Below are 27996 nucleotides of genomic sequence, written 5' to 3'. Positions count from 1 at the left end.
GCGAGGCGAACGCGCCACAGCGCAGCACAATCCCACTTGATGACGTCGATCAGTTTCCGCTGTCAGTCATTCCCCTCCTCGTGCCTCCTCTACTATCGCTAGAAGAGTCGCTCGGGCGAAAAAAAGTCCGACTCATCGACCTACGGACTACAAACTTTCTCCTAACACCAATACCTCGAAGAAATGGAGCTGGGATTATGGAATTAAAGCCCGGAGCGCTTGCGATGGAGATTTTATTGCTGGAACTGCTGCTTTGTTGTAGTCTGACGGTGATTCGTGGTGAGTAAAATAGTTTTTGTTAAGTTTTTTTCCTACGGCTCTGAGGTGTTGAAGTCATTATATCACCGAGAACAATGTGATACAAAGTAAAACGCACGAGCGCGAAACAAACTAGGGCACGGTTGGTCTCGTGCAGGTTTTTGCCTATTTTGTTTTGTCTCGCACGAGCGTGTATTTTACAGAAGATGTGTAGCAGTAATAGTGCAACAATAGTTTGAGAAGTAACTTTAGTGGGTTAAGTCTGGGAAAGTTGAACTGATTTGATCTAAACTATAGTCTGCGGCGGGTCTGTTAACCCAGATGTGCACTTCTGGAAGTTGAGTCGAAGCTTTAAAACCAAAATCCACATTTTGGGATGTGTGGGATGTGAGTATTTGACATGTTTGATCGGAGTTTTTTTAGCTCCCAGCACGAGTAAACTGCTCTGGTTGTGTGTTATGGAGGCCTCGGTGGTGTCGGATGTCAAACAGCGATAAAACAGTGTAAAGTTGTAAAAAGGGCTTTTAAATGTTTTTAAAAGTATGTTTTTTTACCTGACCTTCATCTGAATACTAGTATTGGATATTTAGCGGATAAACTAAGGTTACAGTTTCAACGGAAACACTGCTGAAGTTCAAGAGTAAAAAAGAAAGACTCTCAGCAAGCCCAGATACCTCCAATATAAAGAGCCAACACATTTTTAATAAATTCATAACCTTAATTAACATTACTTGTGCACAACAGGTAATTCGTTTGAAAGTTAATTAGTTAGGATAAGGTCTAAATGGGTAGCCTAGTTGGTGTGTCCATAATTTTTTTAGTTGAACGTATATAAATTTTATGTCTAGTCTACATTTCAATTTTTTTTGTTTTGTTTACTTAACTAGATCGTTTAAAATGTACCTGCAGGGTAATACATGAATTTTTAGAAGTAGCCTACAGTCTTTAAATTCTTAAGCTGTATGAATAGTAATTATACACTACACTGTAAACAATTATGTGATCAATAAGTTAGGAAAATAAATGATTTTACATTGCATTAACTCATCAAAATAAGTTATACAGTTTTTAACCTTTTAGTTGAAGTTATACAAGAATCAACTTCTTTTTTATGTCAGTTTAATGTCATTTAAGTTGAAATCACTTCAAGTTGACTGTACTTAAATCTGGCAGCAACTTTTTTTCAGTGTAAAAGAATAGGCTAAGCAAAATAGTTTTTGGTGAAGTATATCACATAATGTCAACTCCCTATTTAGGCTATTGGAACAAAAACTATTAATTAAATGTCTATTTTAAAAAAAACCTGGACACGTATGATTAATATCAGATAGTTTCATAATGTTATTGAGCAGCATTGCTGAAAACTTTGCTGTTAAAGTTGCTGGTGAGAAATGGGCGTTCAAACAGGCCTGTGCTTAAATATTTATAGTTTTAGCACCATGTACTCATTATTGGTTTGCTGGGATGTTTATATTCACCCCTAGCAAGAGCGAGATATTGAACTCTGGTTTGGTTTTATTTCTGGGGGAAGCAAGCAGAACCGTGTGAATATTTTAATTCAGATTCATTGAGTCATTATAGGCAATGCAACAACTCGTCTATATTGTATTCAAACTTTCTTAACATTTACCAGCCACTACACATAGACCTTTTATATTAGACAGACTAGTCTACTAAACCATTCCAACAAACTTATTTGCTTAAATAATGGTTAAGATGATCAGTTAATATACATTGGAATAGTTAGAAATGCTTTTATTTATATATTGTAAGATATATTCAGATTTGAATGTAGGCTATATGAACATTTGAGCAAAAGTGTTTGCGAAAGACTTATTAAATGTTATAATATAGCGTTACCAAGTTGTCAAAACAACATGAATCTAGTCCATTTCAATCCTATAAAAAAGTAAAGATAAAAAGTTTTTACAACCTAATTCTATTGGAAAACCTTTAAGTTCCACAAAGAACAATTTGCTTACATTTTCTCCATTGTACTATAAGAAAACCATTTATATAAGTGTGCTTTAAAGGGATGGTTCACCCAAAAATGAAAAATTTGTCATCACTTACTCACCCTCAAGTTGTTCCAAACCTGTACGAGTTTCTTTCTTCTGTTGAACACAAAAGATATTTAAAAAAATGTTGGTAACCAAACAGTTGACGGCACCCATTGACTTCCATAGTATGAAAAAAATACTATGGAAGTCAATGGGTGCCGTCAATTGTCTGGTTACCAACATTCTTTAAACTATCTTCTTTAGTGTTCCACTGAAGAAAGAAACCCATACAGCTTTGTAACAAAATGAGGGTGAGTAAATGATGACATAATTTTTTTGTGTGAGCAAGCCTATCCCTTTAAAGAACCCATAAACCAAGATTATAATAAAAAGCTTGTAATATCAAGAATTTCCTGCTGCAAAGTACCATTGCAGAACCTTTAATTTTCAAGAGTGAGGGAAAAAACCTCCTTCTTCTTGGCCGAAATGTACCTAAATTATTGCAGGCTACTTTGTTTGTATTGTATGCAGCCGTTGTTGCATTATTACAAGCTATTATATTGCAATTATGAGAACAGACCGTCATGTTATTTGTTCTTTTAGAGTGTGGGCTCGGTGTTCTTAAATGTTTGGAGGAAAACCTGATTTATTCAGGTCACGTCAATAGCAAGTGGTTCATTTGTTGACATGTCACTATGTAAGGTAATGTCTGCCAGCAAGGATCACCAAATGTCAGAGCCTCATCTCTGTAGTTTTTCTAGTATAAATTCAGATTTAATAAGTAGTAGTTGTTGGATATCAGATGTTAAATGTATCCAAAGTTCGTTGGAGTTGCAGAAACTTGATGGCGTGTCTGATTAAAACACATGGACAAATACCAGTCCTTTGCTCTCTTTTATTTTAAGTTCAGGATGCTTAAGTCTTCACATGACATGAAGTTCAATAATTCACATGGAACTGATACACATGATGCCAATGGACAGTGGACAAACCCAGTATGTGATTTTTTTTGTGTGTATTGTATTCTAACATAAAAGCGTTTGAGGAAAATCTGTTGCATGTATTGCTAATTTAACATGCGTGAACAACAAAAGGCCTTGTTAAATTTTAGCATAACAATAACCACAAAACTTTTGATGCAGTTGTTAAGCTCCTACTGGCAATGCCAATCACTCCTTAAGCTAATTAAACAAGTTTGCATGTGAATAAAAGGACTTATGGGGGAACATGAAGGAAATGTAGCATCCAGTTCCTGTTTTTATCTTATTGTTATTTTTATGTAGTTTTTTTTATTTTTTATTTTGTAGACTATGTAAGATAGATGCATAGATTTTTAAAAATGCATTTTGAGGATATAAATATGACTTTAAGTGTGAATTATTTTATTAGGATCATAAGAAGGTGTCACAGAGTTCACCTTGGTTTTTTTAATTTTTTTAAACGCTTTGCATACTTGCATGTTTTCCTTAACGCAATCTCTTGGCTTTACTGTATGGTCTCTTGCTGATATGGGTTGGAGGAAGTGAGCGACCGGTTTTGATCGTAATCAGACAGATCAGGTAGGTAAAAGGAGATTGAGGACAGAGGAAGAAGACAGATGAGCAGCTTTTCATTTGAAGCTCTTTTACCCACTTTCCAGGACTCTTCACGTGTTCGTAAACCTCTAGCCTCCTTTGTGCTCCTCCCTTCTGTAGACGGTTAATTCTGGTGACAAGCTCAGACTCCTTCAGCTGTTTCTTTGTGCTGTTCATCTACAAAGGAGGAGCCCGGTGGGCCCAGGTGCTCTCAACTACCCCTCCCGGCACTACAAAAGTCAGAGAAGAGCGGAAGTTCCTAAGTCATATGGGTGCTTGGTTATAGAGTGGAAATGAGTTCTCCTAGGGACGTCTGTTTAGAGAGATTAGCGATCTTTACGCTGTGGCTGAAATTTATTGCTGGACTTTTGCTTGATTTTGTTTCTTCTAGTAAGCCGCAGTGTTTAAATGTCCATTGAAACGAGGCTCGCTTTGCTTTTGTCCTCTAGATCTCTGGCCCGTTGACTCTAAAACCATTACGAAGTTTCTGGAGTTCATCTGTTTTCCCTTTTCTTTCTCATAGTGCACCTCAGATGTGTACTGGGAGAAAGATTTGTGTCCACAGAAGTTTGAACTTGTAGAAACTCCTTAAACGAATCTTTGAGTGGCTTCTAATTATGGTATATCTGTCTAACTATCTGTCTAGATCTGTCTGTCTAAAATTAATTTTATTCTCCTATGGGTAACTTATCAGAATCATCAGAAACGATAAAAAAAAAAAAAAAAATCAATTGCCTTACAAATAAATAAAATTATGCCTAAATAATGCCATAGGGAAAAAAAATGTAATAGCCTCTGTGTGGACAATAATGAAATGATTTTAATTTAACCATATTGTTTATGAAAATGATGTGAGAAATAAAAGCTGAAGAGCTGAATGAACACCGGGAAACTGAAGTGCTTTGTTAGTGGATTAATTAACTTAACCAAACGCATCCTAATATGAGATTAACCGTATATTTATACAAAACAAACATATTACAATTATATCTGCACAAAAGTGAACTTGAACTAAGTTACGTGTTAGTCAGAATGCTCTTCAATGCACTGAAAGACAGCAACTAACTAACCTAAAGAATTCACAACGTTTTTATTACAATAGTGCTCTTTATAATGTTATGTAATATGACAGTCCCAATCATAGTTATTTAAGTGTGCATTGCAGCATGCGCTGAAGCTAAAGATGATCACCGGCATGCTTTACTACCGCATTCATTCTTAACTAAATGCTTCCTATATGAGATAGCCTAAATCAAATATGTATACACACAAAATCCCTAGTTATACTGTACCATTGAACAACCTTTATATTTTGTAATAAAGGTTAGTCACAAGGGCTGATAATCTAATTTTCTTTAAATAAAGCCTATCCTTCAACTAATGTGTTGGGATGAATAATCTCGTCTGTTTGGGTAGGAGATTGTGCTGGGGGGGGGGGGGGGTCGTGGTTATGCATCATGCTGGTGGCGGACGGTGGTGTATTTTCTTGCACATTTGGGCCGCAGAGGTCCGTGTGATCTCATAAAACAGTGCAGCTGTTGGGACGAGGTTATCTTTTTAATCCCCACTGCTCTGTGCTCGCCGGGGAAGGAGGTGTCCGAATCCTCCCAGGCTCTGGTGGATCATTCCAAAGGCTTTTCTGTGCAGATGGAAGCATATGCTGCAATTATACTGCTTGAATATGCATCGCCAATAGTCCCATTTAACTAGGGCTGGGCGATAAAACGATAGCGATATAGTTTTCCTCGATTATAACACAACTGAAAATGGGTCCTATTTCATCTGTTGGTGGCCCATAACATCTGCTGGTGGTGGCAACTTTATTTCCAACTACTGCAGTGAGCTTCCAAAATGGGGATTTATACCATCTTGTCCTATGTTCTCAAATGAATGACAAAAGCTCAATATGCACTATGCAAATAATGCTGTGCATGCTTATTGCAGACCGTTGCACCGGTGATTATAACAGATAAGCGCTGCCATTTCTCCTGCGTATGAGAAACATTAAATGGCAAACGCGGCAAAAGCAGAACGAAACAGAGCTGCCACGCGCCACATAAAACATTTATCAGCTTGGCTCAAAACACAGCGTGAGCTAAGAGCGAATGCATTTACTCGCTGACCATCTCAATCACACGACCAGTTACCAGTGCTGTGAGATCCAGTGAGACGCATTCGCTTTCGGTGCAGCAGAGTTGTCCCATACAAACCACAAATCAAACTTTCTGAACAATACTGACACGGAAAACAGGAGAAACATTGAGGCAAAAGCTATAGAAGCCTTTTCAATCGACAAGTCGCCAACTTTTACCATGATTTACTGTAGTAACACTAACTGAAACCACGAGATTGTGGCAGAACTGTGGGATATTCATACCAAATTTTATTCAATTATTATTAATGTAGACATTAAATGAGTAATGTAATTCAAAGTCCTTATATAGGCCTACAGAAAGACTGTGCACTACTATTACTATGAATGGGAGAAAGTGCAATGCGAAATATGGCAGAATAAGTCCCGCCTTCTAAAGAAAAGAGCCAATCGGCGATTGGTAAAGTCATCGCATCACTGCAGCTGCCTTTGGAAGCTCCGGTTCCTATACACGAATCCGACGAGCGTTCTGTGTAGGCTGCCATCTTGTGGCGACGCCATTACTGAGCTGTTACCGGTATGTAAACAAACCTCCATGATAACGCACCCTCGATGACAGCTACAGCCAGGCAGAATGACTTGTTGGGTTGATGATGTTAGACAGTGGCCTCCAGTCACAGATGAAGGTACAAACGATCTTACAGATTATTTATGAAAATAGCTTGGCAAGCTAGCTAGGCTAACGTTAGCTAACGAGGAAACTATAAAAAGATCTGTCCATTTGGCAACAATAAATAAATGAATGACATCAAATAAACGAATTCATGTTTTTCATTTGTGTCCATTATTTATCTCATTTTCACATTGCAAAAGGCAAGGGTAAGTAGAAAGTATATATAATATCGACCAATTCGTGTTTTTAAACCATGGAAAGAGGTCAATATAACAGCAGGAGAACAATTATGTCACATAACGTTACATTTAGCTCAGGAAAGCCATTTAATGACCATAGCATGTTAATTGAATAGAAAAAATAGATAGAGAGGAGATTTTGCTGAGCACTATAATACATATGTATTCTATTTTTTTACTTGTCATTAAATAATTGTTATTATAACAAAAACTGCATTATGTTTAATTTAATTTGTTATTTAAAAAAAATTCTGTCACAGTCAAGCAAATCAAACATTAACAACAGACATAACAGTAATGTTACTAACGTTACTGCCCCAATGCGCCCTTTACTGCCGCCATTGAAACAATTTAAAACGGAACATGTTTTCCCACTCGACATTATAAAAGTTGTAACGTTAGTGACAGTTGTAAATCGCGGGCTGTTTATTCCAGTGGACGCAAGTTGCAACTAAAACAATAGGAGGCAATGGCGCAACGCTACCCAGCAACAGCTCAGTTATGGCGCCCGCTTACTTCCGGTAGTTTCGCCGGATTCGTCTATAGAAACGGTCAGTGTTCTCAGATGTGCGCTTAGGACTGCGCATGCAGGTTTTTTTTGTCATGATTTGAGCGTTTAGAAACAAAATCTATGAAGCAGTTGTTGTCAGATTTCATTGGTGATTTCAAATATGAAATTTAATCGTAAGCTTGGCAGTTTTTAAGAATTTGATGTTCCCCATTCAAAGAGATAGAAGCTGCACTTGCATGTCCGAGAGGCGTTTCAAAGTTGGCCGCCGAGTCAAATGACTTGTCTTAAAGGGACTTTGATTTAGGCCTAATTGGCAGTATTTTTTTGTAAATAAGCTATAGCAGTTTGTGTGCATTTGTATTTATAATATATGTCTTTAGGCTACTGTTTTATAAATAGTTGCTTTTTACCATGGTAGTGGTTTTGGGGATGAGTGGTTTTACCTGTGGTCCAAATACTATGGAAGACCAAATTTTACCCTACAAAATTTTGCCCTTTAAAATGAGGTTGGTACAATTTTTACATAATTTTTCCTGTTTTGTTAATGAACATAAATTTGCATCTGCATCCCAACTAAAGCAACTGCTACTGTCAACTCAAGCTACTGTCAAATGTGCCATTTTAAGAGAGAAAATATGTAATATACATTTTTTTTTAAATGTTCACCTGGCTGTTTGGCAAGTGTTTGTCATGTTCTGAATCTTCTGATGATTAAACCCACAATTAACTGTCTGGTTTTTCTACAACTTTTCACTCAGTAGCAAAACTCTGCCTTTAAACTTGAAAGAAATAAAGATTTGACATTTATCGTGATAGTTACGAGATCGACTGATATGAAAAATGTTATCGTCATGATCGCCCAGCCCGACACCAAACTGTGTAATATGTAAATGCTTGAAGAAACGAACTGATAAGAAGAAAGAATAGACCTGCATCTCCTTTTCAGAGAGATTTGAGTTGGTTGGTCTCTGTCTTTGATGTAGTTGTACAGCTGGAAGAAAGGAGTTAAAGAAGTGGACCAAATGACTGAAAGAGCAATCTGTGGGCCAGGCGAAGTGAGGACAGGGTTTTTTTTGTTTGATGTCTGTTGTTGCTTACGGCATGTGTACTTCACGCCTCTGTCACTGTTTAGTTGACGAAGTGCTGTGTTTGTATCAAGTGTATACAACTGTAAATCATGCTAAAGTTGCGTTTACACTTGCCAAATAATTGCAAGACACTTCCTGTGGTCATAGCCGGGGACACAAGTTTGTGAAAAACTGTACAGAAAGGTCAGCTTAAAGGTGTTGTTTTGGACTTAGCATCATTTTGATATGTCTACAGTAAATTTGTCTTGAAATCAGTGGTTTTGAATAGTTTTAAATGGCTCAGATTAGAGAGGATTGATTAAATCTGGCTTCTTAGAGTGACGTATATGGCAATTACTAAACGATATGCATATGTGTGTTCTTAGCAGGAAATATTGATATTTAAATGACGTGACTAGCTAATGCTGAGCATCTGGTATATATCTCTTCAGTACTTTAAAGGTATTTTTCTTTTTGTTTGCTCAATAAAGTTTGATTTTCAAAGTCAAACAACAAGTCATTAGTATATACTTTAGATTCAGGGTTTTTAATTCCAATTAGGAAATAGTTCATTAACAATTTAATGTCAATTTAGTACACATTTTTATAAAAATAACCAAAAAAAATCATTTTAAGTGTATTTTAAATCTTTATATATTATTATTTTTATTTTATTTATTATTAATTAACATATAATAAGGCATCCTGACTTAATGAAATGTGTTTTTAAAAGTTGAACTTTTTCATTTTCACATGATGTGAAAAAATATTTTTTATAAACTTCTACAATTTTTTTTTTATCATTTTATTTTAATAATTTCAATAATATGCCTATAAAAAACTACTGACTTCTAAAGCAGTTTTTTATAATGTTTTTTGTTGTTGTTGTAATATTATCTTCGAATTATCTTCATTTTAGGCTCCTTAATGTTTGGTGCCACACTTTTTAGGAAAATCAACCTATGAATGGCTTATTTATAGTTGCCTTGCCTATAATTTAAAAGGCCTTATGTTATCGTATGCTGACTAGTGAAAAAATAACCCTCAAGCCCAAAATTGCTGCGGTGTTTGCTTTTAGATAGCACCAAATCACATATCGTGCACTGTTTAGTCTCGTAAGACTGCTTGCTTGGTGGATAGCAGCCTGGGCAGAAAGCTGAGATCACGTGATGGAAAATGCCACTTTAAGGACCATTGAAATCTCAAAGTAACAAATTGCTATTACTTCGGCTCATGCTTTAGGTTGGCATCTAAACAAACCTCTAATCACAGGTATTAAACTTTGGCGTGTAACTCAACCTGCAAAGTTTTGCTACAGACTTGAGCGATAGCTATCTGAAATCATGCAGTTTGTTGAGGAGAGGCTATTATGCGATCAGACTTACAGTTTTTACCTGGGTGAGGAAAAAAACCTGCAGACTTCCATTGAATGGCTCTCCTCAAGATTGTAACCCTCTAGCGCATGACATGTAAATAAATAATAATAGTCAGAATATCTTTTTTATGGAACTGTTTATTGAACAAAGGGCAAAGCATATAATGCAATGCAATACACAGATGAAACATGTACAAAATGTTACTCAAAAACCTGATGTATCATATTTGATACTCAGTTTAATGTATGGATAATCAACTAAACCTAAGTTGCTTCATTCCAGTGAGTATTCACCTTGAAATATTACTTACAATATAAAAGTTGTTATTACATTTAGTTTACAAAAAGACAATTATACTAAAAGGCCTTTTACTTGCTAAAAAAGTATTAAACTATCAATCAGACAACAGAAGGCGTGTAATAGATTGTGTGTGTACAACAGGTTTTTCATGTTGCTAATTTAGAGGCCTTCGACCCTTTCGCCTTCCGAAATTTGCGTATCAAATGTGATAAAGTTGGCTTTATAGGGTTAATATTAATCCTTGAGGAGTTTGAAGTGTTATTATTAATAGCATCACCACGAATATCAGAAACCCGCAGTTGCTTGCCGATGGTGACATGGTTCTTAGTAAAGCGGCATGCTGGTAAACCACAGCAGGACGTCCCAACCCTCAGCGCACTCACCATAGCCATTGTGTCTGCAACTAATGACATCATATGTCCTCCCCCCACCCCCTAGAAGTTATTGCCTGCGACGTGAGTGGCACTTGCTGGCACATGCGGACGGGTGCGAGGTGCCAACTGGCAGTCCCCGTGGAGATATCTGGGTGCCAAAATGAAGGGCAGACATTTCCGTTGTTTCCTCTGCTATCCTTTCCCTAGAGAGCGTCACATGTGCCTCTCATTTAGCTCGATGAGTTCATGAAAAACACTGATTATTTAGAGACCGGGAGCCTGGATTGCTGCAGACAGACGGAGTGGATTATCAAGCACGTTTTTTGAAAGGGCAGATTTCTTGGTAGCAAAAATGCAGAGTCATAATTTGTAACGAAAATGTTATTGTCTGTTGCTCCAATATTATTATGATGATTTAACCCAATGAAATGAAACCTTGCCCATCTCTTTGGTCACATCTGAACTTTCGCCACCAGGTTCTCCTTTGCTGCTCTTCGCCAACCGGCGGGATGTTCGTCTGGTGGACGCGGATGCGGGCCGGTCGGAGTCCGCTGTGGTCGTCAGTGAACTTGAGGATGCGGCCGCAGTGGACTTTCTTTTCTCTGAGGGCCTGATATTCTGGACGGATGTCAGTGAGGAGGCCATCAAACAGACCCACTACAACCTCACTACTATCTGTAAGATCAGTGTTTTTTGATTTGGAATTACTGTAAATGCCAATCAACACACTCACACTGACGAAGGCAAAGCGCCGAATAGGGGTGTAACGGTACATGTATTCGTATTGAACCGTTTCGGTTCGAGGCTTCCGGTTCGGTACGCATACAAACCGAACGATTCCTTGGACCATTTTTCCTGCCGACAAAACCGCGCTGGCGCGAACACCACAACGTTGCGCAACATCAAATGGCAAGCGTAATGAAAGCGGAACGAAACTGCGCTATTGTGCTTCACGGATCGTTTATCAGTTCGGAGCAGAGCAGCAACATCTGTGCAGCGCGAGCCGATCTCGATCAAGCGACACTGTTACAACCGTTACAACACAGCGCTAAGATCCAGTGAAGAAAACATTTGAGTTCGCCACTGAAGTAATAACATCGCTGCGAGATCTAGTGAGAAGCATTCACATTTCTCCGTAATTAACCGTAGATCTCTATTAGATCAAACAGCGCTGACGTGGACACCAGGAGAAATATTGTGCCGTGAATGAACTAGTAATACTTTACGTCCACAGATCAGCAACATTCACCATGGATTTAATATACTAACACTAACTGTAACCAGTTTGGCTGGAATAGTGAAATGCTTTCAAGTACTTCACACATCTTTTTCCAGCACTTCAAAACTCAAATATTATATAAATAAATAGCCTATATGAAGAGTTCAGATGCAAAAGCCTCTATAAGTGCCATTTGAAATTTTCTTCTAGAAATTAGAATGATCATTTTTATGAAGCTTGTACATTTAAGTTCAGTAATTTCACTCAAATGACAATTAATAGGCAATCTTCATTGCCATTTAAGTGAAATTACTGAACTTAAAAATACAAGCTTGATAAAAATGATCATTCTAGAAGAAAATTTCAAATGGCTTTTGCATCTAAACTCTTCATATATTTAAATGTTATTTTTAATGTGATGACCAAAACATTATTTGTTCATCCTTCAAAGATGACCCCCATTTATAAACCTGAAAGTTTCAAGATGTAGGAAAACTCACTTATTTAAAAAATATTTTTTCTTTTAACAAATAGGAAATTTCTCTGGCATTTCTTACTTTTTGCTGTATCGAAAACGTACCGAACCGTGACTTTAAAACCGAGGTACGTACCGAACCGTGATTTTTGTGTACCGTTACACCCCTAGCGCCGAAACGTTTGTCAACTTTATCTCCTGTCTGTAATAAAAGAATTTTAGAGTGCAGACCTTTTTTGCATTTCTTTGAACTACTGTAGATGGCAATGTAGATATTGCTGTTTTAGAAAAATTACTCAGCTGTGGGTTTTTATTTCTTTGAGCACAATGCTGTTTTCCATACTACTAGTTATGCACTGATACTACAATTCTGGATGATATCGATAAGCTGATAAATAGAAATGGTTCATATTTTTCTAAAAATAAAATGCATTAAATCAAAAGAGAATAAAGCAATGTTGTGATGCGTAAGCGAATATAGACATCACAACATACACTACTGTTCAAAAGTTTAAGGTCAGTAAGAGTTTTACTGCACAAGCATTTTACTCTTTGGCTCACAAAGGCTGCATTTATGTGTTCAAAAATGCAATAAAAAAAACGGTAATATTGTGAAATAGGTTTTCTTTTTTAATAAATGTTGAAATATAACGTGATGCAAAGCTGAATTTTCAGCATCATTACTCCAGTCTTAAGTGTCACATGATCCTTCAGAAATCAATCTAATTTGATGTTTTTTGGTGCTCTTATTATTATCAAAGTTTTTGCTGCTTCAAGGGGCACTTGGCAACTCTAGTCATTTCTTCGCTGATTTTCACTTTTGTTGTCGCATGTTTTCTCATCGAGCTCCCCCTACAGCTGTGCGGCGTATATTTTCACAACACAGTCATAAAAAACTCACTTGCGACACCTTACTCCCACTTTCTACCGCTGCTCGTGTGCGTTTGTTATGATCGGAGCCGGCCAACTTTATCGTGTGGAGCTATGTCTACCGAGTGGGTAATACAACAGTACACAGTATCATAGAATTATGTCGAATTGCCATAAAGCAGTTCGTGTTTCTCGCTCGTTCTCGCTTTTCACGAGACTTCCTGTTTCCAACTTCCTGGGACGTTAGTCCCCATGTTGCAAGGTTGGTTTTCCGCCTGGGGACGCTGGGGGGAGCGGGGAAAGTCACCATTCTCTCCAGAACAGGTTATTGAACCATTCAAATTTCTAAACGGATTTATTAAGTTGAAATAGTTGCCAAGTGCCCCTTTAATATTTTTGTGGAAAGCATGACACATTTTTTTCAGGATTCTTTGAAAAATAGAAATTTCAAAAGAACAGCTTTTATTTTAAATGGATTTTTTTAAATAACTTTAGAAAAGTCTTTATTGTCTCTGATTAATTTAGTGCATCCTTGCTGAATACAACTATTAATTCCTTTAAAAAAAAAATCCTACCCCAAACTTTCAAATGGAAATGGATGTCTAATAATATTGAAATGTCATTATTATAAAAGTGGTGGGAGCTTGTTGTAGAAAAGCCCTCTTCAAGAAATAGGACTGTTTTGGAGTTAAATATTTGCCATAATCTAGTGCTTTAAGTTAGCAGTAGATGATGACAAAAGTAATGTGAAAAGTAGTTACTAATATACACTACCGTTCAAAAGTTTGGGGTCGGTACGATTTTAAAACTTTTAAAAGAATTCTCTTCTGCTAGTGTCAGTGTCTTCAGTGTCAAATGATCCTTCACAAATCAGTATAATATGAGGATTTGATGCTCAAGAAACATTTATTATTATTATCAATGTTGAAACAGTTGTTGGTCTGTCAGTTGTACATTTTTTTTTTTTTTTTTTTTTAAGGATTCTTTGATGAATAGGAAGTTCAAAAGAACAGCATTTGTTTGAAATAGAATCTTTTGTAACATTATAAATGTCTTTACTGTCCTTGATAAATAAAAGTATTGATTTCTTTCCTCCAAAAAATAAAAATAAAATTCTCACTGACCCCAAACTTTTGAACGGTAGTGTATAAAAATAATATATAATATAAAAAAAACCTGCAATATAATCTCATTCATGGTTCCACATATTCAAAAACGCATGTGATCAGTTTTGAGACAACTGAGAATCAATGCCGCTTGGCATAATTTCTCAGTCAATTAGGACATTATTTGAATATGAATACATTTTTGCTGGCTGCAACCCTGCTATAGCACAGCAAAAATGTTGGATCATTATCTGGAGGCAGAATAAAACATTTGAGGAATGCTTAAACTGATAATACTGTTATGGAACTGAATGGACGCCTTGTTTTTCAGCTATGAAGGAGGCCACACTGGGCAAAGGGCAGACGGTAGTGGTATCAGGTCTGGATTCTCCCGATGGCTTAGCCTGCGACTGGCTCGGACGCAAACTCTACTGGACCGACTCTGAGACGAACCGCATCGAAGTAGCCAACTTGGACGGCACCTCTCGTAAGGTGCTCTTCTGGCAAGATCTTGACCAGCCCAGGGCAATAGCGCTAAACCCTGCTCATAGGTGAGTTCCTTCCTCTCTGGTCTCATTTCCTCTTTCTCAGCCCCATTCTCCATTCAGTGGGTGGTCTTCACACGCGTCCTTCCACCCTTGACCCCCCAGCATTCATTAATATGTGCCCTAGTTGTTTATTTATAGGCCATTAGAACTTCTCCCCTAAAGGGAGATTGGGATGCAACGTAGCGTTCAGGCTGTTTCCTGTTGTTGTGTGGCGTGTAGATCCTGCATGACAAACCTTCACTCTTCTGGTGCCGTTTGTTCGCTCCGAAGTAGATTCCACTTGTGTGTCCACTCTGACTTAGCTGGCGAGTTGGTTTGTTTATATGCAACATGTAACTTGAGTTCTGAGAGATCGCTCTCACTTACATTACTTAAGCCCTGGCTTAGCATGTACGCACGTACTTGGCTTGAGACATGTTCGGTAATGTGAGTCAAGTCTGTGCCATGCCTTATGGTTGGAGGATTGTAAAAATTTTAAGAATATCATCAAATTTCCTTTTTTTTAGGATTTTTTTTTTGGGGGGGGCTAAAACAACACAACGTACATTCACATAACATGTTAACGCAGAGGTCAGGTTATGCTCACGTGAGAGTTATTCACAATCATGAAAGTTTATTATTTGCATGTGTATTACACCTTGCCGGTTAAACATTTTATTTGCACGCTGTTCTGCATGTGCACACTAAAAGCCTGTCAAACAGCATGTTAGTACTAAACCAAGTTATATTTTGCGTACTATTGTGCTTAAAAACTGTCAAATACACACATGGTTTACATAAATGCAGTTGGTTATGTCTTAAGTGAACGTAAACAGTTGTGAACCAGATGTGTGTCTGTATATTGGATCCGTGCATGAGGTCATAAAGTGACAACAGCCTAATAAACATACTGCCGCTTGTCGTTAATGTCAATCAAACAACAAAAGACAGAGAAAATCACTTACTGCTCTTCACTGCATAACTTCAGTAGCTTTATTAAGTAGATTAGTTTGGCTGTACTGCTCAGTCAACTGGAAAATATTAAAACCAACATAAAAAAATAAAATCGTGAAACACGATTTTCCTGAAAAAAATCATATGATACTTTTGCCATATAGCCCACCCCTAAATTAATTACTTTTGGTCTTTATATATTTCTGTCAAGTTGTCACCACGAACATCAGAAACCCGCATTTATGTATGTATATGTATGTAACATAATTTTATTTTAAATAAAAATGTATGTTGGAGATAGATAGAGAGAGAGAGAGACTCTGGGCTGTTTTCTGCCGATTAAATATCGAGGTCATTTTAATCGGGACAGCTCGAGTCTAGGTTAAAAAAGCTAAATGCACTGCTGCTGAACTGTGCTTTTCACAATTTTATCATCCATCTAGTTGTGAGCCCAAGGCTTTTAGCTCATTGTGTATTTATGACACCCAAGAGCTAGGACATTTTTCCCAGAATGCATTTCACTTTGTACGGTGTATGATGAAGACATTAAAAATGGAGCCAGACACTGTTCCTGGCCGTTAGCCTAAAGAAACACCTCCATACCGCTTGCTTTTTATCAAAACATTAGTTGCCTGTTTTGTAAAGTTCATTGCATTTGAAAGAGATTTTCAGAGTGAGAAATCCGTTCTCCCGTTACTTTGCAATCCAAAAAGTTAACGTCTGCCATTTTTGAGCAGACATATTTAAATATAAGCTTCGTGCACTTTTATTTTCTTATTGTCACCTCCCGAGAGCTTTGAGTTGAGATTTACCGTGGAGATCCAAGACCTCTGACAGGGCCCTGCTTCAGATCACTGAAAGGGGGCTCTGCTTTTTACAACCCCCTCAGAGTGAGAGCAACCGCATGCAGGGGCCCCTGAATTATGTTTGTCTGTTCTCAAGACACGTTCATTGTTTTCACATTCTCCAAAAGAGTCTTGGGAGGAGTGAAAAGATGAATTGCCATCAGATGAAAAGAATGGGTGTTTTTTTTTTTATTGCCATGCTAAATTTGCTGACTCTTCTTGAATTTTAAAGTATGACCAAAAAAATAGTTTTTATTGCCAGACAGACATGGCACATCCAAATATCTGACAGAAGTGTTTTATTCGGAGTTATATAGCGATGAGGTACCTGATATTTAACGTTTGGAGTCATTGTTCATCAGTTCATTGGGGGGCTCCAGTTGATGTTCTCTGTTGCGTGGCCAAGCATCAGGTTTATATCTGCGTATAACACAGACAAAATCACAACAAACTCGCTCGCACGCACTCCAGAGATACAGACGCTGGTTGTTTGTCAGAGAGTGTTTCTTTAATGTGATATCTGGTTTTGGTAGCAACAGCACAAAGAGACTCAGTGTTGTTATGGTACTTTACCTTTTCTTCTGCAGAGTAAAATCTCTAGAATTGTGGTTATAAATATGGTAAAATATGTTAATTGGACATTTGAGTACTGCACTCCTTGTGGTAGCTAAACACATTAGCGAATTGGCTTTCTGAGGAGTTCTTATCTGGTTTTAAGCAGGAGTAAAACTAAAAAAAAGTGCTGATAACCATAGTAACATGATCATATTCCTATAGCCGTTACACTAACTTCTGCCGGACTACACAAAAAGGTTGTCTGTTGTTAATAGTGTAGTGATGTATGAAGCACAGATTGAAAGTTACTTTCAAATTTTCTGTTGGTAACCTTGGCAAGGTCCACCACGTGGGGAAATCTTTTGAATTCCAGATCCCATGGATTCCTATCCAAATGACTGGAATTTGAAAGCACAAATTTGTCAAGCAACAGTAAATGCGACCACGTTTCGCAACTGAATCAGACCACATAATTTATCTTATTTGATAGCTGTAGCAATGGAGTTTGAAGGCCATAAATGTAATTTCTCAGAGAGGTGTCTTAGATGGCTAGTCAATTAGCCTACCATTGTGACTCATCCGTAGCTAATAAGTTACTAAATTTGAAGCCAAAGTCCCAGTTATAAACCTCACTACAGATTGACATTTGAAGAGTTATTGTCCTTGTTACTGCCTTCTGCAAAACCATTGTTCAAGCGCCTCTTTGTTCTGTCAGCCGTCAGATTTCGGCAGTGGTGTAATACTAAAGTTCCTAATTGAGAAAAATACAGCACAACCGTTGGAGCCACAGGCAGGCTAATAGGATGCATCTCAGGGGAGGAAGGGCTGGTTGAGTTTTCATGCTTGGTCTCCCTGCTGGCATGAGGCTTGATAAGTGTTTCCGTTGGCGACACGCTCGCTGTCGTAGCTTGTACGCTACAAGTAATCACGGCTTCTCTGGGCGAATGCTTCCCTTTATGCATTTTTTTTCTTCTTCTTGTCAGTTGTCTTTTTTTATTCATTCCCCCTCATTCCCCCTTGTCTTCATTCTCTTTTCTCCATTGGTTTTTTTGTGTTGATTAGAAAACTTGCATTACATTTTGACACATATTATGGATGTAGTTTAGCCACACAACTCTAACAACTTTTCAGATATCCTGTTCCCTCACAAATAGTGTATACTTGACCTTCAAAAATGGCTAGACTCACAAACACACACGATTCTTTACAACATATTTATATATTTATTCATTTAGCAGACGCTTTTATCCAAAGCAACATGAACAGGGCATTGTTCTGTTTAAGGAAGGCATAAAACAACTTACCTACATAGTTAAGTTAGTCGACAGCGTGAAACAATTCGCTGATATGCCGTCAAGACAAGAACAGTTCCTGAATTGTAGGCTACTTCAGTTACAATATATCACAACGTATTGTAGCATGAGCTACGCATAATTCCATTTGAGAGGTGTAGTGTGGCTTTACCTTTGATAGGAGTGATATTCATAAAAGAAATTCACTCAAATTAAAATTGTCATTTGCTCGCCCTCATTTTCTATTTTCTGAGAAACACAAATGGAGGTATTTAGCACAGTGTCATTGCTGCTCTCTTCCATATAGTGAAAGTCAATGATAACGGTGCTTCAAACTGCAACAATGAGAAAGCAGTAACATAAAAGTGGTCCATATGACTCGTACACTGTAAAAATTTGCTTTGTGTGAGAAAAAGACTGAAATTTAAGTTGAAATGCATTGAAAATCTCTATTTTATGACTTGGCAAGTGAAGACTCATTGCAGGTTTGTCGTCAGTGATACCAAATGACATTGTTTTTCGCATCTTATAAATTATGGCTATGCATTTTATGTAGGGTTGTACGATTTGGGGGGGGGGGGGGGGGGGTGGGATTGGATTGTGTGATTTTTATTTTATTTTTTTTGTGTGTGGATAATTTTGATTTGCGATGTTTCAAAAAATTGCTGTGCTTCTTTGTAGGGCTGTTCAATTTGGCTGAAAACGTTGTGATTTATTTATCAATATGTCTAAATTATTATTATTACTAAATAAATATGAATCAAAATAAGAAATATTCATATATTGTAATATTTCACGTAAAGGAGCAGCATGTTCAATCCGAGCTGCCCTTTTTTGGTATAAATTTGATATTTGTCAGGTTAGTATAGCTAGTTTACGATCCTGTTTTCCATGCACATTTGAATTATGTCTTGAAGACATAAAAAGGCTTTCTGCCAGCAAAGAAGATTAGAGTTGTTGAGCTTGTGCTTGGGTTTGGTTGCTGTGTTGTGTTTCCCTCATATGAAGTGTTTCAAGCAAGACAGGCTCTGGCAAATATAACGCTGATATGATTTGCTTTGAAAACAGCCTGCTCTTGAAACGTTTGTTTAGTCTAACTCCAAATCCATGTTGCCTAACCTTGAGCAGCTTCCAGTCAATATGTAAACCGTTGCAAACGCAATGTCCCACCATACTTGAGTGCGTTTGTTCTGATTGCATGTTATACTCCTTGCAAATAGGGATGTGAAAACTACATATTTTCATCGTCTAGTCGGTGGGTTGTCTGAATGACTGGTTGACTACTTTTGACTTTGTTTTCTCTCAGATAATGGAATCCAGCTGACTGACCTCTTTTCTTCTCAGGTACATGTATTGGACCGACTGGGGGGAGGAGCCGAGAATAGAGAGGGCGGGAATGGATGGCACCAATCGACAAATCATTGTACACAACCAAATCTATTGGCCCAATGGACTGACCATCGACCTCGAGGAGCAGAAGCTCTACTGGGCAGATGCCAAGCTCAGCTTCATCCACAAGGCCAACTTGGACGGAACGGCTCGGTCAGTTCCTTTATTCTTTCTCTCTTATTCTAAATTCATCTCCTTGTATTTATTTCCCTTTACCATCCGGTTTGAAGCTGAATGGTATGGAGTCTTTGGCCCAATCTAAACACACCCTGCACGTAGGCCCTGCTCAGGACACCCCCCACCCACCCACCCACCACCACTTCCGCCCACTCTTAACTTGAGATGACCTCCGTGCCATATACCACTGTAACCCGATCCTGCTTGGCATTATGGGTATGATTTGGGCCCCAAAGCCAAAGGGTTACATTTCCTTTTGTGTGTGTAGGATTTTGTAGCAACTTCAATAAAGAAAGGTATGTCGGACCCTCTGCTATGTTGAGATTTGCATTGCTAGTCGATCTGCCAGAGTCGTATGGTCTGACTAGGCCTGTAGTTCAGCAGACGTCATTGAAAGAGGAAGCTGACCTATATCTGGAGACCAGAGTATCATAGAGACGTATGTGATTTTAGTCTTCTATATGATAATTGATTCCTTAATTTGTTTTTTAAATGGCCTTCCATCTTTCATTAAAAACCTAATTACTATAATTATAATTTAATAGAATGTTTTTTTAAAAGACATCAATAAAAATTTAGGTGGCATTCCTATTATTCCAAAAATATTGGAAAAAAAAAGTAATTTTATTTTTTATGAATAAATTAAGTGGCTTTCCTAGTATGCATTATGCAAATACATTTTTATTTTTGAAATATATAAATATATTTTTCTTTTTTAAGTGGTGTTTCTATTCTTATAAAAGACAAATCAATTTAGTGATTTAATTTTCAATGTTGATTATAAAATGTAATTTTTATTCATTTTAATTAATAAATAATTGATTCGTTATTTTTTTTAAATGCCATACCTTATGGCATTTAATTCTTATGTTTAAGTCTTATATTTATTAATCTGAAATGTTTTTTAAGTTATTTTTGAATTATAAAATGTATAGCTGGCTCCCTAGTGAGTGAATAATAAGTGAAATAAGTGAATTCCTTATTTGTCAAAAAAGACCATTTTTTTCATATATATATATATATAATTTTATTAAATAATAGTTATTTTAGTTATAGTTATAGTAATAGTTATAATAGTTATTAAATAATTAATTTTTAAATGCCGTTCCTAGTCATAGAGTTGTCAGTCTAAAAATATGGATTGATTTAAATTATTTTTCAATTATTAAAAATGCTAATTGGTTCCTTCATTCTTTTTAAATCGTATTCCATAATTTATGTAGAATCTGATTTTTTTTTTCTGTTTATTGCATGTTTTTTTCTATCCCTACTGTGTCATGTTTACTTTCAAGTAATAATTTACTCTGCTTGGTTATTCTTTGCCCACATTTGTTGTGTAACCTGGAACACAACGGAGAGCATCTAGTGTAATTCTTCAAAAGGTCAGATTTGAGTGATTGCAGTCGTCTTACAGCTGTGTATCAGTGGTGCGCTCTTTATTCCGGCTTCTTAATGACACACAATCCTCACACAGAAGTGGCCGGAGAACAGACACTTTGTAGGAATACTGCTTACTGTCACATCTTAATTTAAAATGGTTAGCGCTTCTCTTTAAACGTTTACCCTCGTTTGTTTTTAAAATAAAAAGCCCATCGAACACCTTTGTTTAGTCGGTGTTTCAGATTGCTTGCTTCAAACGTTACTACCAAGAGTGCATCAAAAGCTGTAAAAAATCTGGTTGTAATTACGTTTTGAGAACACTTACCCCCACACCACCACCACCCCTCCCCTCATTCTGCTGTTCGTCACACGCCATTAAAATCGGGAGGGTGAACAACATGTCAAGTCTAACTCTTCCAAGCACGCTCACGCACACTAACTCCCCCGACCCAACCAGGAAAATGTATCCACTCTCGACCCACTATAGCTTGATGATTGATGAACGCCATTTGTTGGAATGGCAGCATTATAGTTCTGAACACTTGTTACTTTGATCCGCACCCATTTATTTATGTCGGGTGGTTCAGAAGGTCGTCGTTCGGCCGGACAAACGCGACAAGCGGCGCTCCGATGGACTCCGAAGGGAACTTCACTTAATAAGGGCAGCTGTACAGTTCGAGCACGGGGATGACTCCCTACTAACGACCGAAACAGATGTGGTCTTACAGGTCGATGACAGCCTGATTTGTTTAATTCCCCCCTCTTCTTGGAAAAGAAGTCCTATGGGCCCCCCAAAGGGAAGGGGGGTTCGGTTTCGCATGAGCTCCAGATTTCCTGAAGGGTCTAAAAAAGTCTTCAGTCCTCGGTTGATGTTGTTGGCTTCTTGTTGTGGTCTTAAATTCACGTTCTATATGCCTTTTTGGAAAGGGTAATACCTGTAGGCCTCTTATGTCTTTGAAATTGAGACATGTAGGACAACCAGAGTCCCTAACTTACATTTACTGGAATTATTTCCCATATAAAGAATTCCGACTGGATTCATAAAGCATGCTGGCTTGGAATGCGTGTTCCCTGCTGAAAAGACCAGCTTAGAGCATGACATTCCTAGTTGGTCCAGGTTAGTTTATACACATTAGTGCTGGTTTAACTGTTGAATATTGGTTGACCAGCATGGTTCTGAACTCATGGAACCTGGAAGTGTTGCAGTTTACATGATTTAAAGGGGTAACACACACACACACATAAATTCTGTCATCATATACTGAACCTCATGTTGTTTGAAACTTGTATGACTTTGTCTTCTGTGGAACTGAAGATGTTATGAATAATGTTTTTTTTTTTGTATACCGTCAAAGTCTATGGTGTCCAAAACAATGGAATTTTAATTTTTGGGTAAAAAAATTTTTTTTTTGAAAGTCTCTTATCACCAAGGCAACATTTATTTGATCACAAATACAGTAAAACAGTAATTTTGTAAAATATTTTTATTAAATAAAATAACCGTTATCTATTTTATCATATTTTAAAATGTTATTTATAAATATTTTGCTGTCACTCAATTTAATACATCCTTGCTAAATAAAAGTATTTTCTTAAAAAAAAAAAGAAATAGACCCAAACTTTTGAATGGTGTGATACTTTAAAAGCTTTAAACGTCCAAAACGCAACATGTGTTGGCCATTCGAGCGGGCTGTCTATTTACATATATCTGTTGACGCTTGCAGAGAGGCTGTTGTGGAGGGTTCTCTCACCCACCCATTCGCCCTTACTCTTTATGACGAGACGCTCTACTGGACCGACTGGCAGACCCGATCCATCCACGCTTGCAACAAACACACCGGAGAGAAGCGGAGAGAAATTCTTAATGGCATTTACTCACCGATGGACATCCAGGTGCTGGGCCAAGAGCGGCAGCCCAACAGTGAGTCTACACATCACAAAAACTCTCAACACTTGTTGATAGTTTTCTTTCTTTTTTGTCAAACTAGAAGAAAATACAAATTTTTATCCCAGGGCTCATGAGTTATGTGCTGGCCCTGAGATTCAGTCTGTTTTGAAGCTCTAATGCATATCAAATTTTCACAAATCATGATTGTGAAGGAACAGAAATGTTCAGTGTTTCACTCAGGTCAGGTTCCCTCAAGAGATCCTTGACATTCCATGTTTAATTATTTTTTATTTTTTTTGTCCTTCTTTCAGCACTTACTGTACAGTCTCTTTGTAAAAGTTTCGGCCTTTTGGCCCATGAAGCAATCTGGGTAGAATAGTTCTCAGGGACTGAAATTTTTCAAGTGTCCTGCATTCCACTCTGAACAAATAAACAGCTCCTCGGTGGAGACAGGGAACAGTCCCAGCACGATCCCACCCCCACCTTAGTCTGTGTGTGAGGATGTGGGTGTGGATTGCTTCGAAACATTTAACAGCCTGCAAAAAGCCCACTATAGTGTTTGTTGTGTTGGAGGTAAGATAATAAAGAAAGGATGTAGCAACCATCATGCAAATAAAGGATGAAGATCTAGACCAGTGAATGTTGATATAAACAATATACACAATGAATTTAATATATATATATATATATATACACATACACACACACACACACATTATGTAAACACAAACTTTTATGTCAGATGCGATTAATCGATTTGACCACACTAATTATTACTGTATACATATTTATAAATGATTTATTTGTGTTGCATAGTCAATCGTTATTCTTTGTCCTTAAAAATGTGCCAGAATCAATATTTTGTGAATTTCCTCACATGTCCCTGAACTGTGGACCAGTCATCAGTCAATGTGCTGGGCAGACACCACATCTGCAAACAGCACTGAGAAAGAGGGGGGATAACAAGTGTTGGGTCAGGGCCGCATGTGTTTTCCTGATGGGAGCAGATGCATTTTCTGAGAGGGTATAGCAAGCAGAGCGTGACCTGGTGGAAATGGAAAAACCTGTTACAGGAAATAAAATGTTTTTACTGCCACCTGCTATTGTTCAAGGGTTGCAGTTTTGTTTAGGAACTGAGCAATGCTGCTTTTTCGAATCACAGGTGAAAAGGAAGTTCATGGCCGTTTGATACTAAATACTCCATCATATGAGGAAAATCTCAAGAGTTCCCCAAAAAATAACATCATTTTTCAAACAAGTCCTACTGTAGGAAAGGAAAATCACAAATTAGATCTCTTTATTATATTAATGGTTTCTCCTTGACATAAATGTAATTAAACTTAGACTGTTCCTTAAATCATCTGCTTCTGATATTCTTCAGATTTACCGTGATAACAACCAGTTGATATCTAAATTAAGCAAACCATTACTAAGAACTCCAATAAGTCTCCTAAGCAACCTTTGAACAGGGTTAATCTGTTCAAGTCATGGTTATTTAAAAACCAGACCTGTATTTACAACATAATTCACTCCTCTAAAACATTAATCGCCCTATCTGATGAACTTTCTCAAATTAAGGTGAGAATGTGGTGAAACATTTGTTTTCTGGTCATTTTTTAACCTAGAGGTCATTGCTCTTTGCAGTAATGTCTAATAAACAACGGTTTTATAGCTTTCCTCTTTCCCTGTCTTTGCTCCACAGTTCAAACTCCATGCAGTGAAAGAAACGGAGGCTGTTCCCACCTGTGTCTCCTCTCTCCCGTGCCACCCTTCTACAGCTGTGCTTGTCCAACAGGGGTTAAACTCCAAGACGATGGAAAGACTTGTCGACCAGGTAAAAAAAAACAGATAGATAGATAGATAGATAGATAGATAGATAGATAGATAGATAGATAGATAGATAGATAGATAGATAGATAGATAGATAGATAGATAGATAGATAGATAGATAGATAGATAGATAGATAGATAGAGGAGAATGGAAGGGTTTTGTTGCATTTATAATTGTATTATGATGTCCCTGCTCTCGAGCGTAAAATTAGATTTTTATGAACTGTGGCCTTTCATGGGCTGGTTTTGGTATGAGGATTGGCATACTTTATAAAACATTAGCATGCCGTCCCGCGCAGAAAACCATGACAGAGACTAATGTTTGACAGATGGCGGCCCCTTTGAGTTCACAGTTCAAAATCACTCTCCTCTGATTCAGCAATCATGAATCATAACCTTGTTCCATAACATCTGAACAATTTCCCTCCATTTTCTCATGCTCACAAGAGTTTTAGCCTAGAGTAAGAGCTAGTAAACCTAGTTTGGGGCTTTGGTGGTCCTGTGTCAAGGTAACCATTTAGGGGCTGACCAGGTTAGACCAAGGTTTGTGCGTTCAATTACTCAGGGGTTTGTATACATTCCCACGTCTCCTCACTTCTCAAGGAGTGCTCCTTTGCTCATTGTACAGCGTGTTTCAAAAAGATGGACCCGATTTGAAATCGCTGCATCTCTTCAACCACGAACCGCCCATGAATGAAACTCTCACCTCTTGAAAGGGTGGGGCACATAGTTTCAATGGCTGCCGCTAGATACCTCTCCCAGCGCACAAACAGCCTCTAGCGAGATCTTTTTGAAACATCCTGTAAATCAGTGATAAAGTCATCATGGGGTGCTTGGAAATAAAGGGAATTTTAAAATGGCTTTCCAGGTCTGTAAAAGTCGTGGATATCGATAAAATCATGTGATTTATCTGTGCAAAATGTTCTTTTAAAAGGTGGGTTTAAAAAAAAAAATTGTCAGAATGATTCATTAGCTTCTTGGTCAGAATTCTAACAATTTGCAGTGACTAACTTTTAATGAAAAAAAATCTTATTTCATTAGTGAAAAATAGTAATTATAATAAAGTAAACTGGGGACAACATAAAGATCAAGGTGTATTTGTATGTCCAAAAAGGACTTTTTCACAAAAGTGTAATGCATTTGACTGATTTAAAATGAATGCAATTGTTCTTTTGTTCTTGATGAGGATGTACATTAAGCATTAAGGGCTACTCTAAAATCAGGCGTCACCCCTGGCTTGCTTAAGGTTTTTTTTTCCCAGCCTCTACAGAACAGACTCATCCATTGTATCTGTGCACCCAGCCTGTTAACAACAGACTGCTCTTTTATTAGAAAAAAGTTACATTCACCCCTTCCCAAGTTGCTCTGCCTTTCTACTTGAATTTATAACTCCTTCAAATTTGAGGTAGTGTATTCCCAGGCCAGGAAACAATAAGATGTATTCTTTAAGTCCTCATTCCAGTGGTGCAAGTGGAACATGTAGCTGTCCAGAATTGCGTTAGTGGAGGACGGGGGAGGTTGTCTGGCCAAATGAAACATATTCCCACTGACCTCAGGATTAAGCAACTCTCCTGAAAAGTTAGACAACTAATCAGAACTCAAACAATACCCCATTGTACTGGACTTTGATTAGCGGCAAGGGCACAAGTGGGTCCAGTAGGACAAAGGATTAGCATGAGCAAACGTCCACACCTTGTACTTGTTTAGCTTGGTTGGCTAAATTGAAGGCATTTGTTTTGGTTTTGTCAGACATCCACTCACTTTGATAACATGCAAGGCAGAACGAAGGACAAATTAAAACCAAAAGCAGCATAAAAAGCACATGAAACCCTAGAGGCCCTCTTCTTATTGGTGTCAGCGCTGATGGATGTCACTACTTATTGGGTGCCGTGGACCGCAGCTGGTGTTGTGGGTACTGAAGCATACTCGGTTACAAAGAGAGATTAAATAAGGACAAGGTTGGACCTAATTGCTTCTACAGATTGGGTCTAGACAGATTCTACTATTGGTATTTAAACCTGGCATGCGGTTTTCATAATGGAGCAATGCTATCTTGCAGTGCAACGTCTGCAGGGACAACTCTGCAATTCATGCTACTAATTGCTATTGTCAGCCTTAGTTTTCTTTGACGAGTTGAATTTCTGCCCTAGGCATGGTAGTAGTCTTAATATACATCTTTGTAGACCTTTTTGCATGATGTTTTACTACTTCCTGTCATCCTAATTAATGTAGACAGTGTAGGTCAAAGGCCACAGCATCTCTGGTACTTCAATCTTTTGCAGAATGGACAAAAGAACAGAAGTCTTCATTGTTCTCATGCTCAACCGTATGAGCAAATCTCGATCTTATTTCCAGGGGCAGAACAGGTGCTTCTACTGGCTCGCCGTACGGACATTCGGCGGATATCCCTGGACTTACCTGACTTCACGGACATAGTCTTACAAGTCAGCGACATCCGGCACGTAATCGCCATTGACTATGACCCGGTTGAAGGATATGTCTACTGGACGGACGATGAGGTTAGGGCCATCCGCCGCGCCCGAATTGATGGAAGCGACGCCCAGACTCTGATCACCAATGAGGTCAATCATCCAGATGGAATTGCAGTGGATTGGGTGGCACGCAACCTCTACTGGACGGACACTGGCACCGACCGCATTGAGGTGACCAGACTCAATGGCACTTCTCGACGCGTCCTCATATCTGAGAACCTGGACGAGCCACGAGCCATCGTTTTGGATCCAATAAATGGGTACTAATGTTATGCACTTAATTTAAGGTCATTTCTGAGATCTCTAAGGAGATTCCCTTTGAAATACCTCTTGATTCTGTTGTGCAGATACATGTATTGGACTGACTGGGGGGAGAAGCCCAAGATCGAACGAGCAAACCTGGATGGCACTGACCGGGTCGTGCTGGTCAACACCTCTCTTGGTTGGCCCAATGGTTTGGCCGTCGACTATGTCGCTGGAAAGCTTTACTGGGGCGACGCCAAAACGGACAAAATTGAGGTAAGTCAGCTAAA

General features: G+C 38.0%; 1 protein-coding gene across 1 annotated transcript; it reads left to right on the top strand.

The window, feature by feature from the left end:
• Positions 1 to 27986, top strand: LOC130085175 (low-density lipoprotein receptor-related protein 5-like; the record flags this gene model as incomplete). The annotated part of the gene is made up of 8 exons (XM_056250780.1): positions 1 to 279; positions 10941 to 11141; positions 14466 to 14685; positions 19652 to 19849; positions 22978 to 23174; positions 24844 to 24975; positions 27327 to 27723; positions 27811 to 27986. Coding segments are annotated over exons 1-8 (1603 nt in total), but the record flags the coding sequence as incomplete, so codon positions are not given.
• Between the last annotated feature and the right edge of the window lie 10 nt (positions 27987 to 27996).

This window comes from Rhinichthys klamathensis, unplaced genomic scaffold (genome assembly GCF_029890125.1).
Source record: "Rhinichthys klamathensis goyatoka isolate OS25496 unplaced genomic scaffold, OSU_Roscu_1.1 h1tg000076l_1, whole genome shotgun sequence".
In the NCBI taxonomy this organism is placed as follows: Eukaryota; Metazoa; Chordata; class Actinopteri; order Cypriniformes; family Leuciscidae; genus Rhinichthys; species Rhinichthys klamathensis.
The sequence above is the reverse complement of the archived record's forward strand: the minus strand, read 5'-3'. Positions and strand labels throughout refer to the sequence as shown.